The sequence below is a fragment of the Cimex lectularius genome, unplaced genomic scaffold (assembly GCF_000648675.2).
Source record: "Cimex lectularius strain Harlan isolate CLEC.00 unplaced genomic scaffold, Clec_2.1 scaffold112, whole genome shotgun sequence".
NCBI lineage: Eukaryota > Metazoa > Arthropoda > Insecta > Hemiptera > Cimicidae > Cimex > Cimex lectularius.
In genome coordinates this window covers 1,085,786-1,103,657 of record NW_019392699.1, presented here as the reverse complement: position 1 = coordinate 1,103,657, position 17,872 = coordinate 1,085,786, and the positions used below count along the sequence as shown (strand labels likewise).

The window sequence follows — 17,872 nt, the reverse complement described above, 5'->3', positions numbered from 1 at the left end:
TGAATTTATAATTTAAAGTGGTATATTACAAAAAAGTTACTTTTTCACTTTCTTGAGTGTCACTTGTTTGAATGTTAATTGGTTCAAAATAGACCGATTTTCTTTTGTCCTTTTTACTTTTTTTAACGGAAGAAACAGGCGTAACAAATGAAAGCTGTGGAAAAGTTGAAATTATTAAAACAGGCAGTAACCAATGTCATGTTACTTATGTTATCAACCAACTAAAGTTAGTTACCTCTTTACTTGGAAGTATATCAAGCAATTCGTACACTTCCGTAAGTTGAACATTAAACTCTTCAAAGTCATGTGCGATAGCTAAAATACAGAGTCATGTTATAATAACATATCTTTCTACTTTTGTATACAATTATTATTTACTGGAGTAAGTATTAATAGTCAGATTTTCCTGCTCGTCTTGTTCTTTTATTGAATGTTTGCTCATTGAAAGTATTTTTGCCTCATCTAAAGCTTTGGATTTAGAGGTCATTGGCGTTTTCTTCAGTCCTAGTTTGCATTGTGATTTAGCTTTTATTGAAAAAGTTGTCATCCTTTTTCTTTTTTTCTCCGAACTATTTGAAACAGACTTTTCCTTTTCCTGCAGTCCAATAACACAAATTTGATACAATATGTATAAAATTAAACAATTAAGATTATATCTGTGCATCTTCTTAAACCGTAAGTTTCTAACATAAATAAAAAAGACGAACCTGATTACAAAGAATGCCATGGCATTGCATAAATCTGGAAGTCAATTCTTTCAAATAGTTTTGGGCATCCTCAGTGCTCAGTTGTTTAAATTCTTCACCATCCATCATCATTATTTCATTAAATCTCACATTAGCATGAATGTATGTAGCCTGTTCTTTAACTACATCGAAAAACAAAGATTTTTACATTGTAACATTTCAACATACTGAAAATATGTAAAAATCTCAAGAAATACAAGTACCACAATTAACCTGAATTTTCATAGTTTTATTAAATCAGAAAGTAAACGTTCTTTGAATTAAACAATTTTTAATAATACAAAGTGGAGGCGTCAGTGGCCATAAAGGTTTAAGCATTGACGCATTGAACCCAGCGGCCCTGCATTCAAACCGTACATAAAAAAAATGTTTAAAAAAATAGTTTTAATGTAAAATTTAGGAAAACATTCATAGTTTTTTCTGAATTATACTGTGTTGTTTTTAATTTGTATTTAGTTCTAATTTTGCTGTACTTTTATTTATTTTAGTGATAACCCTACTAAAGTTTAAACCAAATTACTTTTAGTTAAAAAAAAAAAAAAAAAAAAAAAAAAAAAAAAAAAAAAAAAAAAACGACGACTCACTTTTAAGTTCTTCTTCATTTTTCTTCTTTGTATATTCTTTAGCTGATTCTACTGTATTGTGTAAAATGAGAAAATGTATTCTTTTCATTTCCTCCCCTATTTTAATACATATTTTTGTTCCTGTGAGCAAGTCTTTAACAAACAGTCCTACTATTTGTTCTATTATAAGTCCCTTAAATGGAACCATCTTTCTTATCCTGTAATAACATCTATGTTATCAATGAAATATAACAAAAATAATATGAACATCACCTATTTTTTATTAGTTTTGTTAAAAGTTCAGTTGGAATTGATAAAAATGTAGAGTCGTGCAAGTTTCGTGATGTTAAAGAAAGACTTTGTGAAAAGAGAATATTTTCATTATCTTTCTTCACTGAAGATGATGGAGTTGATGATTTTCTAGAGTTTTTTAACTTTGTCTGCAACTTTCCTTTTTTGAATAAATCTACTCCTAATGACATTTGAGCATTGGTACTATTATCCTTTGACAGAACTTCCACTTTGATCTGCATTATTTCCAATTTCTGCCATTCTGGAACTGTTTTGAAACTGGTTAATTTTTCAAACCTAGTTAAAAATGTGCATCTGTATTACGGCTATGATATGCGTCTGTTTCAAAATCTGGCGTGTTTAATGTGGATGGCAAAGTGTCTGAATGCTTTGACAAGTATGTCATGTAAGCGCTGTTTATAATCGCTCTCACTTCAATTGCTTCTGGGCTATTAGAAAGAGCAATTTCCTCAATTATCAATTGATCTAAAGACATCGCAGTCATTCCCAATTTTTTTGCCATCTTATTGACAATATATACATGATCTGGAAACATAAATGCAATCTTTAAGTTAAGAGAGTTTGAAAACATAGAAAGTGCGATTACCTGTTTTTGGAAAACCAATCACAACCACTATCGAGCTGTTCTTACTATGATCTACCAAAGCTTTTCTTGATGTCAATGTTTTAATTAAATCTTCAGTCGGCAGAGAAGGGTTTTCTTCAAGTGCAGAGAGATAATCTAGCAGCCCAAATACAAATGTTTTACACAAATCCATAACTATAATTTTTTTGTCATACCATTGACAATTTGATCATTGTCAATCTCTCCAAACATTTCTTCATTTAAAATATAGAAGAATTCTTTGGCTTTAGTTATTAACATTTCATATAAAGTCAAAAAATCTTGGCTCATCGATGATTTGTATATCTCACTTGGAACATAAAGTTCATCTGTTTTGTAGTACCTGAGTAAACTATTTATTACTTTGTTCTCAAATTGGAACTGCCTAAAATGTCAAAAACATTACGATATTTATAGCATATATAATAAAACTAGAACTGTACTTGTCAATCGTAGGAGAAAACACCTCAATAGGGAATGGACATGGATTTGTGAGTGTCACTGTCTTCTCCAGAATGCTTTGGAATGGTACAACCCTCCCAAAATCCAAATCTGTAATGTCAATATGAACTCTTGGTTCAATTACTTTCCCTTTCAGTTTTATAGCAAAGTAGTCACTGTTCCAGTCCACAATGAAATTGATTTCACCTTTATAGTTTCCCTAAAAAATAATAATAAATGAAATAAATTAATTTAATGGGCTTGGGTAAATAAAAGACCTGGTGATTTGGTTCAAATGCGATTTCAATGACTGTCAGACTTTTTGGTGGGGATTCCATCGATTTGCAATCAACAATCCAAAATGGATTTCCAACCGCTTTAGTAATTATTGATTTGGTTTCTTTTCTATATACTTTTTTAATTTCGGCTATCCAATGTGCAGGCGCTGCACCCCTAAAATTGGTCGTTAGCAATATACACTTTTTAACTGTATAGTGATATATTCAACAGTCGATTAACTTACTCGTTTATTATGTTCACTTTCATAATCCTTTTTTGGCCACATTTGACAATACCAAAATCTACTATTTCAGGAAGGACCAAATAAGGTATTGATATAATTGATTTTACAGTAATTGGGATTATTGGACCGCATTTAATCTGAAATGGCATTTATTTAATAGTAAGTGGAAATGTTTTTATTATTATAACAAATTAGAAAACAGACCTTTAATTCAACTATTACTTCCAAAGGGATAGAATAATTTTTGACAAGCTTACTTAGCCGTCTTGATTTAGGCAACAATAAAACATGCATATCCCTCTCTTCACCGGCTTCGAGGGTGTGAAAATTGCATACAATTTTGAAACCAAGTCGCCTAACTGCATACTTGTCTTGCAGTATGATAATAGAAAATGTGACAGGAATTTTGCCACAATTTTTTAACGTTACAGTATGTCTTGAACCGACGTCCATCAATGTATAGTCCAAATCTAAAACCACAAATGGTCAAGTTCATAAAAAGTTTAATATTACTACAATAAATCATGCTGTAATGATTTTACCAAGGATGTAACCTAGTGTCACAAATCTTGGAAGATGAAACGTTTTGCTCTTTTCTCGTGCATGGTCAACTACCCAAGAAGGAAATGAAATGGCATACAGTTCAGATAATGCTTTATGATTAGCTTTGTCCAAATCTTCTAACGATGGAACATCCTGTAGAGGGAAATATTTTACTGTAAATGCATTAAAAAGTTAAACCAATACTTTATAGCTAAATACTTTACATCGAAAGAAACAATTTCCCAATTCATCAACTCGGGACTAGTCAAGCAAATACTTTTCATATTTGATAATAAACTTTCCTCTTCTGATCTTTCATTTTCAAGACATTCTTTCACAAGTTTGTCTATTGCCATGTACTTATATTCCAAAGGCAAACCTACAATTTCTTCAGGTGATAAATCAACGGTCAACTCCACTGAAGTTGCAGTACCTATGATCTTCACATTAAACTCGAATGTTTCACAAACCTAGAAACTCAGTTATTGCATTTAGCCTGAACAAAATTTGTACAGATTCAAATAAATCATTATTTTTTGGTCATCTGAAAACCAATTTATCTTTACCTATATGACATTGATATATATTTGTAAAAGAATGCATAATAGGAAATTAATTTAAATTTTGATAATTGGTCATCACGCCACATCTATACAAATATAACTCAACATAGATATGTAATAATAATACAATAATGCACATACAATTATTCTTAATTCATGGCTTATGACCGTTGGAACTGCAGGGAAAACATTAATGGTGATTTCAGCTTTTTTGCCAGGATCTATGACACCTTGAAGGGGGAAGAAAAAGCATTTTCCTGGATTGCAGCATATCATATACTTTTGAACTTCTGTCTCAAAGCACAAATCATAGCTGATCCAAAAATCTTCTTTATTTGTCATAACGATTTTTCCTTCCCAAATTTCACAGAAAGGCTTAAAATGTCAAATGAAATTAGAATAAATTTAATTTAAAAAAAAGTAAATCCCTAACCTTGTATCCAAAGTCAAAAACTTCTGAAACCTCGAGGTTTATCTTATCCCTGCATCCTCCAGCAATTTCAATTATGTCTTTGTACCCATTCATTCTGATGCTCGAAGCTAGACCAGATATATCAAGTGGTTCTTGAGGTAAGAAATAAACATCAAAAACATGGCTTTCATTTGGAGGTAAAAAACCAAATGTGGGATGTATTGTAATGAGCTGGACAAAGAACAATATTGCCTTATTTAGTTTAAAATGCATATTACATCCTATATATAAAAAAGTTTATAAATTTGTATTTTGAGGAATTGGGCAATTATCTAGACTATATATCAAAAATATCATTTTAACATCCTTTTATAATACTAGACATACGTTTGTGGCACTACTTGAGGGTGGTTCTGATGGCATAAATGAATAAAAAGTCGCGTGAGATGTTTTAAACTTTGAAATGAATGGATATAAAACAGTGGTAATCTAAAACAATGTTAATAATTTATATAAATATTTTTTATCTGTTTGTTAAAAGACTTACCAATCTCTGTTTTGTTAGTAAAGGGTCACTGTCATCTTCAAAGAGGATCTCAGCTTTTTTTGAATGCTTCAATGCAGCCTAAATTTCAAATCAGAAAACGTTAGATTCTTAAATCCAACTATCGTAAGTAAAGAAATTTACATTTTTTTGAGGAGGCTTATCTTTTGATTTTGCAAGTAGTTCATCTGAACTAACGAAACCAAGCTGAAAAAGTATAATTAAAAATCAGTCTTATTTTTAAATTGAAATAAAATGTTTTTGTTGATTTTTATGAATTTTTAAATTAATACACTCAGGTAAAATACACGCCCATTATCAAGTTATGCTTAAATAACAACCAATATTACAAAGCATAATATATGGCAATGTTATGTGTATATTAATTTAAAACAGTAATTCAAATTGCGCGAAAGTGGTTGGTAATGAAACAAATCGTTTCTGAAAAAACTTCCCACTTCTTTTTTTACCAATGTATTTTACAAACAGTTTAAAATGTATTTTTATGCATTTTGTTTCACAATCAAAGAAAAAAAGATATAATTGCAAAATTTAAATTAACACTATGCCATTTACCTGAAAGTGAGATAATTGTCTGATCTTTGTGGTCGCCAATTTTTGCTGTCAAATAAAATGCATATTACATCACATGAATTTGTTTAATATAAACTTTATACCTTTATTGAAACTTGATCCAATGTAGAAGACACAATGGATTTTAAATTTTTGGACTAAAAAAAATAGTTTTTACAAAATAATTCATACCGTGTTAATTATTGTATTGATTTCAGTGATTTACTGATGAAATATATGGAAAAATATCAACTGTTTCCCAGAGCCATGAGAAATACACAGGAAATGAACAGTTGTTAAACACTTCTAAAGAAAATTTATTTTCCCGCCCAGGGCTCACACAGCCAAAGTCAATAATCCTGTTTTTAATCTCCAAATTTGCAAAAGTAATTGACACTTGGATGCTAACAGGGACCTGAAATGAAATCAAGTTACAATAATATTTCTCTATAATTCATAAATTTCACTCATTGAGACCAAAAATAATCATGGATAACTTTTTGAACATCGATCTTAATTGATACTGAAGCAAACATACATTATATTTATTGTATAATGGGAAACTACCATAGCATGGTTATGGCATGAAACATGTTTTGCCATGCTAGCAGTTGGTTCAAATTTCAACATAATACATGGAATTTCCATTGAGATTAATTTAAAATAAATATTGCAATTGATTTGACCCCCTCGTCTGCGACATCCCACTTTTATATTATATAATGTATGTTCAGTAAAAGGTATTATACTGGCAATTAAAATCAAAATAGTTACAATTAAGTTGAAAGTTTTATCTCTTATAATCATTTTTGTATTCAAAACTTGGGAACAATTGAGGAGTTTTTTGTTTGGACAGCAGACAATCTTGAGCTGATAAATTTCACCTTCCTCAACTGGTACATTGAGCTCATTGACCTTTGCACCACTTTCGGATAAAATTTTAAAATGAGGATCATTTAGTGTGCAATTTACCGATGATACCAAATTAGTGTATGTCCCAATATTGATCACTTCTAAAAATTATACAATTTCCGTTATGATCTGGCTATTTTTAAAAATTAAACAATAATTTACTTTCATATATATTCTTATCAAGATTGAATTGAGAAAAGCTGAGATCGAATGAAATACTTCTTGGATTGACTATTAAATCCATGTCAAATACGTTAACTTTAAATGTAACTGGGAACAACAGAACTTTCTTCCCTTGCATCGATAAAATTGTGTACACAAAGAATTGCTCCTCAGTTGTACGTGCACTAAATACATGAATCAAATAAATAATTAAATATCATGTGCTGACATAATTACAAAAATATTGTCCTTTCAATAGAATGATTTTAAACATAATTATCCTATTTAAAACTTACACTTCACTATAGACTGTTACTTTGATGACTTCTTTCTGCCCTGGCTTCAAGTCAACTTGATTTGGCCTAATCTTAAATGCACTCCTAAAAATAGTAAACATGAAAAACATTAAACAGTTGAATTAAGTAGTTCATTATCTAAGAATGTGATGGGACTCACTTTAGCATTTTTATTGGAACTTTACTGTCAGTGATAAAACTCAAATTATATTCTTTTATACCAATATTTTTAATCGTTAATGGAAGAACTTGTTTGTAACATCTGAAATAAGGAAAAAAATCAATCGCAATGTTTATGCAGTTCATACGCTTTTTTCGTACTTAAATATGTTTCCCATATCCCAGCAAGGAGTAATTTTTGGATCAAATATTATTGTGTTGGAAATGCTCGAAAAGCCACTCAACATCACTTCAATGTGTTTTGTTTCATGTGTGAATTCAAACACCATTTTGTAATTGAATTTCCCTATATCAAAAAGTAGTGGTGTGATTACCACCATGATTTTCTCATTTACTCGGATTATTCCAGTAGAAGGTTTGATACTCCAAAAATTAGGATGTTCCTTTAAAACAAATTATCATAAGAAACTATCTAAGCTGTGTGCATTAATCGTATCATTACAATGTGAACAGTAAATCCGAGATCAACGTATCCGGGGTTTGTTAAATATAAGTTTTTGCTTAAACCAATTTCTGAATCGATGGACTTCCACTTTAACCACTTTGGCTCAATACTCACATAAGGAGCAGTTGAAACAAAAGGCATAGTACATATACATTTTATCTCATCTTGTCCTAATATTTGTGTCCTAAAAATAAAGTTTTAATTACAGTTTATTATTTGAAAAAAAAAAAAAAAGAATAAATAAAGTAGGAAAACTGTGATAACTGAGAGACAAACTGATGCATGAAAATTATACCTAGCAAACTCCCTAATTAACAAAAACATCCAAACAGAGATCCATGCAATTTTATGGTATATAAATACTCAGAAATCATTAATTGATATATTCAAAACAGTTTTTTAGGTACTGAACTTCACTATAGCTTTCATTTTGATCAACTTTCCTGGTGAGGAAATTGACTGTTGCATGTTTTGTATCCAAGAGATTGAAACCACTTGTACACCAGTCTTAACAGTCTATTATGCTCTTTTTACGTCAGGTGTTAGCGACATTGGACTCTAGGGCAGAGCTGTGGACCTGTTTCATAAAGTTTTCCTGCTTGAAAAGAGAGCTTTGAGAATGATTCTTCGGCAGAGATACAGAGACAGTTGTTCCACTAAGTTTAACAGCTTAACATATTAACAGTTCCTGGATGCTATATCCTACAAATAATAAATAAATTCTCTGACCACTGAGACAATTTAAAACTTTTATGGTATAACATGACTAAGGCTCAAGGACAAATTCACTCTACCCAACCACACACTCCACTTTATGAGCACTCTAGTCTGTACACCATGGCAAATATTTACAACAAAATATGATAACTAATTGAATTTAAAAGCAAGCAGAATTTTAAAAGAAAATGCCAGAACTTGCTTCTTGAACTAGAGCTCTATGACGTGCATGTTATTTATAAATCATGCAAATTTGTAATTATTGTCTTTATAAGTATTATGTACATTTATGTATTTTAACTATTATGTAAGATGACCCTTTATTCTAAAATGTATGTAAGCTGTTGTTTGCCTCTCAATAAATCTCTTTGATTTGATTTAATGCTAACTTTCTTCTCTACAGCCTATAATATACATAGCTTCTGTAAAGCTTAAAGAAGAGATGATTAACTAATATTTTTAATTTATCCATTTTGTAAAGATTTAACAGTAAAAATTAAGTTATTTTCTCGTATTTATTCATAAATAAACTATGTTGCTACATTCTTGTAGAACAGCCGCTTTAGATAAGCATGCTTATCTTACTTTGACGATACCTGGTATGTTTTTCTATTCATAATTATTAATAATATAATAATAATGCAGAGTTATTGAACAAAAATAAAGGAATAAAATATGTCCTGAAACAAAGTACTTACACAATTTCAACATTTCCATTTCCTAATGATTCTGCGATTAGAGTCAATGTCACTTGCTTACTCTCAAATCCTTCTAACATGTGATATCCACTGGGGTCGAGTTGTGTAGTTCCTTTACCCTAAAAGAGACACAAGAAGAAATATTAAATTTGAATCGATTCTCAGATAAATTCTCACCTTTGTAAAGTGAACATCAAGAGAAAAATATATTTCAGTATCCAATGGATTTGTGATTTCAAAGGTGTACATTTGCTCCGTAAACATGAGAAAGGTTCGCAAATTGAATTGATCTGGGTATGCAGTGACAAATGTTGCCTTTATGTAATATTTTAATTTAATCTCATGAATGATATAGTCCTTGTCATTTCCGTAAATGTACAAACTGTTTTCAGAGTCGGTGAAGTTATTCGCAATGATAGACACCTGCAATATTTGTGAAGAGAATATGTTTAACATCTTCTAACAATTTTAATCGTCTTAACAATACTTTGATTTCACTGCATTCTAACGGAGCCAACGTTTTCTCTTCTGGTTCAATGTAGAATTGTTTTACATTTTCAGGAACGTCCACAATGCTATTTCCATTTATAAATGCTTCTCTAGTTATTGCTTTGTTTTGTCCATCGTTTTCGACTATGAATTTACAACTGACTGGAAAATCTCCTTTGTTTACTACATTAACAAACTTGGATTTTTGGACACCTGCAGCAAAATGTAGAATAGAGTACAAACATCCTGGATAAAAATAGTTACTACAATAATTCATTTGACCAATACCAAAACTAACTGTTCCAAAATCAATTTCACTTTCTAAGAATTTTACATCTTCAAGTTTAACATCACCTCTAAAAAAAATATTTAAAAAATACATCTTTCTCTACATTCATGTCACAAAAATACAAACATTATTAAACATTTTAGGATTTTTTTCGATTCTACAATTTCAAAAAAGATATCACCAAGTATTCTTTCTAGCTTGTCAAATTTAATTGATATAGTAAAGATGTTCACATCCCCTGGCATTAATAGAAGGCTCTGTGGTGTGCATTGTACATTATAATCTGATTCTTTAAAGATTATTGTGCCTGGTACAATGCCGTAATTTCCGACTGAAAGCTAAATTACACCAAAATTCAAATTTGTCATTTTGATTACTGTTGTCAACTGAAGTTTCATAAAATACCTCATAATCATGTTTTTGAGCTACATATACTTCAGATAATTCCAATACATGTGAAACCAACTCAATGTCAGGACCAATACCATCTCCTTCCAAACTGATATGAAACAACTCCATTAATCCGTCTACTTGAAGGTGTGCGATTGTACGAAATTCTTTAATTTCGGTTGGATGAAATATTAATGTGCACATAAATACCGAGTGTGGGCCGATTTTTCCAGTCTAGAAAATATAATTCAATAATTTAATATTTTAACAAAAGTTTGACCAATAGAATAGTAAGTATAAAATATTGACTAACTAGAGGAGATATGTCAAAGTTTTTATCCTTAAACAGATAACTCTCTTGTCCTGCAAAAGTTACTTCATCTGAAAATAACCGCTTAGTGACAATCTTGTAGTCATCCGTCACTGCACGTTTTTCTTGCTCCACAAGCAAGTCGGCATATATTTCAGTGAGTCTGGAAAAAGATGCTTGCAGACTATGTGCTATAGATTTAAATATTTTAAAGAATGTTATATTCACTTTTTGGTGTTTATTGTTTCTATTAAACGAGATGGATGCATTTTCCACACAAAATTTACAGTGAAATTTGAATTGTTTTCTATTTTCAGTTTTCTGCATGATTTTAACTGTAGATTAACACCGCCGAAATGTACTGTACTATCTTCAATGTTTATTTTGCATAAGCAAGTCTGTGCTGTTAGCTTAACTGTAAGGACTTCCCCTAAAACCAATCATATGTAAAGGTAAAACCATTGAGATTTTCCATTTAATGCTCACAACAAAACTACAGAAACTTTAGTGTGAATGTTGAAGAAATATTAGCTACATTGTTTACAGCTCAATAGCAATAAAAAATTTCAGAACATCATAGTTCACATTTTTTCTGGCCAGCTAGTTTGTTGAAAAAATTTGGCTTCCAGTAGCAGGGCCTAGAGAATTTTCATTTTTGATGGAATTTTTGTGATTCTATTATCATTCTTAATTGGCCCTTCCCCACGTGGTGAAAAGCCTCTGCAACTTGTGTAAACATGTACATATATGTGGTTTAACCTAAGTTTGCCGGGTCTCGGCGTACTAGATATTCCGCTGAGTATCCACCATCATTCATGCAAATCAATACATTCACACTAACTAGATGCTTTCATGCAATATGGGCAATTAAAAATTTGGAAGGCATCAGGGTTTCATGCCGGTGTCTTGCCCACAATCACTAAAAAATATAAAATATAAATTAACATTGGCTGGTGGATCTATGGAGTAGTGTATATTCCGTCACAGACTCACCCACACATATATAAACATTCAATTTAATAAATACTTTCATACAATATGTCTGGATAAAATTTAGGATACAATTTAATAAAATAGTGTCACTGGGATATGGGATATTACAGGCCTCCCTCCTATCATCTAAAAGCAATTAACCTAAAAAAAACTAACCTAATTTTGTTGGTCTATGGAGTACTGTATATTTTGGCACAAACTCACTAACTCAACTAATAAATACATTAGTGTACACCAAACCTAATTTGGTGGGTCATGGGGTTCTCTTTATTCTGACTACGTACCCATTTACTCAAACCACTCCTGCTAATTCATTCTAGATGGGACAAATCACGTGCAAAAAGCCATTCCTTTCAAGTATCCAATCAAATTTTTGCTGCCATCACTGCTGTATCTTAGAATGCCTTTGGGATTCACGGAAAAGCTACACCTTGTTCAGTGGATAGTTCCCACCCTACAAATAATTACTGTTTGGGTACTGCACAAGGGGTATCTCAGTGGCCTTTTGTTAATTAAAAGATGCCTAGGCATCAGTCTGTTATGGCCAGTTTGTAATTGGGTCATCATTATCATTTGTTTTTTGTCCATATTCTCTATGGCCCTCCATTTTACCTGTTTTAATTTGTCAGTCATTACAACTCTACAACTCAGCAATTTTGCCAATCTTGCCATGATAATTTTGCACCCAGTATCACTATTGTAAGACATACAAATTTAACCATCAAGTAAAAAAAGCATTTCTATTTCTTAAACTAACAAAATATGTGTAAATATATATATCTTACCTCCTTCAAAGTAAATATAAAGTTTTCTTGAACATGGGCCAAGCTCTGAACTTACAAAATGAATATTTATAGTAAATAATTTGCCTGGATCTAGAGAAATTTTTGGAGGTTCCACTGTAAAAGGCCTTTAAGAACAGTAAAAAAATAAAGAATTTATAAGATATTTATCACAAATTATACCATAAGCTTAAGAAATAAATTAACATACAATTCAGCAACCAAACGCCCAATTATTTTTACTGAGCTGATATTCTGAATGGTGATATTTTTTGTTTCTTTACCACCTACTGGAGAAGGATGAAGGACTATTTCATCTGGACACTTTAACAATGGCCTTTCAGCTAAGGCTAAAATTCAAACAATGAAGACATTTGTGCTTTTTAATTATTAAATATTTATTTTTATATAAGTACCTACCTAAAATTGGTACTTTAAAAACTCTGTCTTTATCAACAAATTTCACAACATGTTGGTAATCGACATGTTCTTTGGGTAAGAATGTAACTAAAAATGGCAATGGGTGGTTTGGCATGAGGTGTTTCATTTGCAGGATGGGTGCATTAGATGTAACTTGGAATGCATCGGACGTAGGTGAGTGCATTTTCACTTCTCGGGGTTTCTAAGAAATTCCATATAAAACAATTGGATCATGTGATACACTGTTATGGTTAAATTGCATTTATGACTACCTGGGTTACATTAGTCAAGGAAAACTTCAAATTGTAGCAATGTCCTGGTTCCCAGGATTGAAATACTAAAGTCGGCGGTACGACAGAATATTCAGGAGGAATATCAAATTCTGAAGAAAGACTTTGATTTTTTAATGTTTTGATTAATACAAAATTTCTTTCATTGGAAGTCATTGACATTTCTTTTAGATATTTGGAAGGCGATATCTACAAAAATCAAGCAGAATTGTATATATTATTTTTAATATTTATATAAAATTAAACTATTTCTAAGTTTAAAGTTAAAGTACTGTAAAAAAGTATCTGAAATAGCCATTATTGTTTACTGACAATAACACATTTTCTCAATTTCTGCTCATTAATTGGACACAGTAGAACAAGCTGCCTTGTGATTTTTTAGCCTTAGAATTTTTCAATATAAAGACTTTTTGCTATGTGTAGATTTCACTTTGAACAAAAACAACCAGGCTCATTGTATTCCAATTAAATGCATTTTAAAAGCTTCGTGGGCTTCCTCTAATTTTTCTAAAATTTCCTACAGGTATACCAATGGCTTATAAGCAAATAGAAGCACAAAAGCTGGAGTCCTTGGGGTGAATCTGAAGACTGAACTGACTTTAAACTTACATAAAGACACTACAAGTTTTCAATCTGAAATTACAGCAATTGACTACTGTGCCAGAAAAATAAAAAGACATTTTAAGAAGATGCTATTTTCTATGATAGTCAAGCGGTACATAAGACCCTTATGCAAGGTAAAAGCAAAAATCATGTGGAATCAGTGACATCAATGATCTGACTCTGGCACGGGTCCATGGACATTCAAGTCATAGAGGCAAGGAGAAAGTGAACAAGTTGGCCAAAAAAGGAGCCAATATGAATTCTCTAAGACACAAACCATAGCCTAGCCTTGCCACAAAAATGGATCATTAATGAGTCTAAAACCCGGTTGAGTAACACCCCAGGCATGAGACACGTGAAGAGATTCATAGAAAGGCCATCCACAAAAATTACAACAGAATTACTGTAACTTAACAACAACAGAGCCAGGATTCTGGTTGGAATCTGACTGGGCACTGCCACCTGAGACAGGATAGAAGTACTAACAGAAGAAATACCGCAGGTACTGTCAGTAAGAAGAGGAGACTGCAGAAAAACATTCTGTATTTTTGTGAGGGTCTATGTAGGTAAAACTAAGAATATATATAATTTGTAACTGAGAGAGGAAAAGCCACAAGCAAGATCATACACTAAGGAGCTACTGCCAAGGCTAACAACCCGAAGCTGGCCAGTAGCTTATAAAAATAGAGGAGTACAATAGATCTACTCAGGTTGTGGTGCGGTAGATCTTGTGACCACCTCATTTATTATCTATCCCTTCTCAGAAATATTAGGGGTCCAGAAATGACTCAGGCCAGTAATGCATCAAAAATACATTAAATTAGAGTTTATATGAGCCTTATTTTCATCTAAAGCTTTCCATACAGACAAAGTGCACAGCAAATAAGATAAAAATAGTTGAAAAGGAAAAACATTTTTTGTATTATATTTGGAATGACAACGAAATGCACAGATAACATGGAACTTGTAGAAGGGAAAAGATACCTAAAAATCTAGAGTATGGCTATAACAATTAAAATGTAAATATAAAATGAAAAAATAATAAACAATAATGTCAGAGCTTTCCATTAAAAATTCCAACATGTGGAACAAAATCCAAGATGTAGGCAGTCTTTTTTTGTCGTATTAAGTAAAACACAAGTCCAAAATATTGTATTATTTAAATAATTTTTCATGTCAAGAGATAATAATAGATCTTTTGCAAGTCAGAACCTTGTTGGAAAAATTAGAAAAAATCTTAAAATAAAGAAACATTTATAAGTAACATTTATGCTTTAGAATATCAATGAAACAGGCAGACACATCTAGGATGACCACGGTTATGATCTCTTAATGGCTAACCAACTAAATTCTATTATTAATTTACTACACAATTATTTTCTTGAGATCACTAAGATTTGCACAAAATTAAAACAATTTGCATAATAATTTCATCACTTCATTCTTGTAAATCAGTGTTTTAATTTTTCTCAAGTGATTACTTTATCTTTCTATGAAAACTAAAGTGAAAAACTCATAAAAAAGTGTACTTTTCCTCAATGAAAGTTAATATGCAACATGCATATATCAATTACCTCATAAAATTCCCCTTGCTTCCTATTAGCAAAGTAATGTAAAAGATATTCTGTATTGAATCGAATCATGGAGAACTCCTCAACCATGTAAGGGTTACAAGACTTCCGTGATGTACTTGCTTGAAGCTGAAAATAAGCCATAAGCTTTTTTTTTCTTCCCCATCGAAAGTTATCAAAAAATAATTTAGACCTACCTTATTTGTGCTTTGCATACTATCTTCTTGTGCCATATCTTTTAAAAATACTACCCAAGCTATAACTATAACTATTGTAAATTAAAAATGTTTGCAACTCAAATCAACAACAAAACAATATTATGTAACAATCTGATTTAAATATTAATCATTTGTTCCATTTGTAATATTTTCTTTTCTTTTATGTATGTTTAAAAAAGTAATAATTTGTTAGTATCGTCCTGGGCAATCAAGCGTTTGCTAAATGCACACGTACATACCAATGCATCTAACAAACATGTAGTTTTACAGTTAATAAAATAATCTTTTAAATGACAAAATTACTATATTTATATTTATTTTTTTATTTGTATTTTTTTGTTATTTATAATTCTTTTAAATAAGAATCACCTTGCCACAGGGAAACTTTCCCAGTAGACAATTGTTTTGAAATATCTCCATGGGAACCGTTCCTAGCTGTTTTGGACTGACTGTTACAACTTAATGTTAATAAGGTTTGTTTAAATTTATGTAAGTGCAAAAGGTGTGCAATGGTCAAGCTAAAAATTGTTGTTATCGGCCCAAAAATGGTACATATTTTGATATTAATTTTTTTTTTCATGATGGTAACAATGTTTACATTTACTATGCTGTAAATACTTCCCTAATATTATTTTTTAATAGGAAAGTAAAACATTTTACTTAAGCTACTTTATTTATAATGACCAATTTTATACCATCAAATGTGAACATTTATAATTCATCATGTAGTAGATCTGATGATCTTTTCGTTAAATATTTATGTAATTAAACAATAAAATGTTTGATTTGCTTAATACATAAAAGAATATGTTGTCGATTTTTATGATTATACTTTTTGATTACGTACATATCAAAACTTTTACTACTAATACAGTTTTTACACTTTTGCAAGTGCAATATATTTGTACTGAATACATTAAGAATTATCAAAGATTTCATGATTTTCTGTGTGTTCAATTAGGCTAATCTTTAATAAAATTAATAAAACTACAAATTCCAGTCTGGGAAGTCAACAGTTTCCAATTTCCTGTCTGATGCCATTGACTATAACATTGAAGATTACAGGCCGACTCAGGGTGTCCGGATTCTAGAATTTGAAATCCCTCAGAGAAAAATCGAAATAGAACTATGGGACTGTTCTGGAGATGATAAGTAAATTTCAAAATGATAATAGAAACTGAAAATAATATTAACGTCTTGTAAATTTCAGATATGAAAATGTATGGCCAGTATTCCTTTGGGAAGTCAATGGGGTCGTCCTTGTTTTCAACCCTGAAGAGGCCTCACAACTCCCGGAGCTGGACAGGTTCTACGAAAACTTTGTTAAGAAAACAATACTACCACATAACAATGCTTTGGTTATTGCAAACTGCAAAGATACGACCATGAAACCACAAACACCTGAACTATGTACATTAGCTGCTGCCTTACCCAATCTCCAGTTTTTGATATATAGTTAATGTTTTCACTTTACAGCTGGATCTTTAGCAAATATCACTTATGTCAATGTGAATGTGCTTGAAAATGGAGAAGCGATGAGGACAGCTTTTGAGCAATTTGCATCGTCTATTGTAATAGACACAAAAGAATTCGGCAATGAGGATATTAGTCTGCTGGCATTGCCAATATAAAACATTTAATTTTATTTATTTATATGAATATATATTTTCAACAACTTGTGTAACATTTTTTTTATTACCTTACTTAGCGAAGTACTTTAATTATTCTATGCACTAATACACTTAGGTTCAAATGTTAAAAAAAGATAAATAATTTATTTTCATAAAAGAATCTTAGTTGTCTAATTTTAATATGTATTGCCAATTATCTTCTTCTCTACAAGGCACAATTTTATTTAATATAAAGAAGAAGCCTAAGAATAGGCCATGTGAGGTTGACACATGGATGCTTACTTACGCATATGACCGGCATGTATAGAAAGGTTGCTCAATATGTCACACATAATTCAATGGTGGCATTCCTTGGCTCCATATAGAGAGCAAGTATGCCTGCCACCTGATATTAGAAATTTAGTTGAACACAGCAAGTATTGGTACACCATTCTGATTTTTGGAGGAAAGATCTATTTTATTGTGTAATGTAGTTGTGTACAATGTATGTCTCATTTTTTTTAAGGAGAGGTCCAGTGATGAAATATTGAGTACCTCATCGACCCTCAATTATCTTAGCACAAATGTGTAAAGGGTGATAAAGAAATATCAAGTTCTGCAATATCCTACTTTAGTAAATGGTTTGTAAATAAGAAAGAATGCTTTTAAGAAT

At 31.1% G+C, this 17,872-nt stretch overlaps 2 protein-coding genes across 4 annotated transcripts in view; one reads left to right on the top strand and one right to left on the bottom strand.

The window, feature by feature from the left end:
* Nucleotides 1-15,691, bottom strand: part of LOC106664532 (hydrocephalus-inducing protein-like) — a 32,462-nt gene extending 16,771 nt beyond the window's left edge. For 2 of the 3 annotated variants that reach the window (XM_014390338.2, XM_014390340.2), the window contains exons 1-43: nt 15,569-15,691; nt 15,375-15,500; nt 13,180-13,386; nt 12,908-13,109; nt 12,699-12,837; nt 12,491-12,615; nt 10,941-11,142; nt 10,716-10,875; nt 10,418-10,636; nt 10,139-10,350; nt 10,012-10,079; nt 9,722-9,936; nt 9,412-9,657; nt 9,235-9,353; nt 7,817-8,003; nt 7,516-7,757; nt 7,355-7,456; nt 7,195-7,278; nt 6,899-7,083; nt 6,599-6,837; nt 6,051-6,239; nt 5,929-5,982; nt 5,828-5,872; nt 5,396-5,458; nt 5,255-5,332; nt 5,095-5,196; nt 4,729-4,938; nt 4,437-4,670; nt 3,957-4,202; nt 3,732-3,885; nt 3,394-3,659; nt 3,190-3,326; nt 2,945-3,119; nt 2,669-2,886; nt 2,402-2,610; nt 2,208-2,342; nt 1,925-2,146; nt 1,583-1,868; nt 1,331-1,527; nt 708-868; nt 379-595; nt 236-315; nt 41-154 (exon numbers count right to left, since the gene is read on the bottom strand). In XM_014390338.2, coding sequence (XP_014245824.1) covers nt 41-154; nt 236-315; nt 379-595; nt 708-868; nt 1,331-1,527; nt 1,583-1,868; nt 1,925-2,146; nt 2,208-2,342; nt 2,402-2,610; nt 2,669-2,886; nt 2,945-3,119; nt 3,190-3,326; nt 3,394-3,659; nt 3,732-3,885; nt 3,957-4,202; nt 4,437-4,670; nt 4,729-4,938; nt 5,095-5,196; nt 5,255-5,332; nt 5,396-5,458; nt 5,828-5,872; nt 5,929-5,982; nt 6,051-6,239; nt 6,599-6,837; nt 6,899-7,083; nt 7,195-7,278; nt 7,355-7,456; nt 7,516-7,757; nt 7,817-8,003; nt 9,235-9,353; nt 9,412-9,657; nt 9,722-9,936; nt 10,012-10,079; nt 10,139-10,350; nt 10,418-10,636; nt 10,716-10,875; nt 10,941-11,142; nt 12,491-12,615; nt 12,699-12,837; nt 12,908-13,109; nt 13,180-13,386; nt 15,375-15,500; nt 15,569-15,604 — 7,107 coding nt within the window. In that variant the 5' untranslated portion in view covers nt 15,605-15,691. The remainder of the gene's footprint in view (nt 1-40; nt 155-235; nt 316-378; nt 596-707; nt 869-1,330; nt 1,528-1,582; nt 1,869-1,924; nt 2,147-2,207; nt 2,343-2,401; nt 2,611-2,668; nt 2,887-2,944; nt 3,120-3,189; nt 3,327-3,393; nt 3,660-3,731; nt 3,886-3,956; nt 4,203-4,436; nt 4,671-4,728; nt 4,939-5,094; nt 5,197-5,254; nt 5,333-5,395; nt 5,459-5,827; nt 5,873-5,928; nt 5,983-6,050; nt 6,240-6,598; nt 6,838-6,898; nt 7,084-7,194; nt 7,279-7,354; nt 7,457-7,515; nt 7,758-7,816; nt 8,004-9,234; nt 9,354-9,411; nt 9,658-9,721; nt 9,937-10,011; nt 10,080-10,138; nt 10,351-10,417; nt 10,637-10,715; nt 10,876-10,940; nt 11,143-12,490; nt 12,616-12,698; nt 12,838-12,907; nt 13,110-13,179; nt 13,387-15,374; nt 15,501-15,568) is intronic. The other variant, XM_014390339.2, reaches the window with a different exon arrangement.
* A 325-nt stretch (nt 15,692-16,016) lies between these two features.
* Nucleotides 16,017-17,254, top strand: LOC106664457 (intraflagellar transport protein 22 homolog). The gene is made up of 4 exons (XM_014390158.2): nt 16,017-16,137; nt 16,590-16,741; nt 16,800-16,999; nt 17,066-17,254. Exons 1-4 carry the CDS (start codon nt 16,099-16,101, stop codon nt 17,218-17,220), a joined length of 546 nt encoding a protein of 181 aa, XP_014245644.1. The 5' UTR covers nt 16,017-16,098; the 3' UTR covers nt 17,221-17,254.
* The last annotated feature ends 618 nt before the right edge of the window (nt 17,255-17,872 follow it).

Excerpts from the sequence above, each read along its gene's own strand:
- LOC106664457 (XM_014390158.2), top strand. The coding sequence starts at position 16,099 with ATGGTCAAGCTAAAAATTGTTGTTATCGGCCCAAAAATG. Across the intron at positions 16,138-16,589 it reads TTGTTATCGGCCCAAAAATG|TCTGGGAAGTCAACAGTTTC; the intron begins GTACATATTTTG and ends TACAAATTCCAG. Across the intron at positions 16,742-16,799 it reads GACTGTTCTGGAGATGATAA|ATATGAAAATGTATGGCCAG; the intron begins GTAAATTTCAAA and ends TGTAAATTTCAG.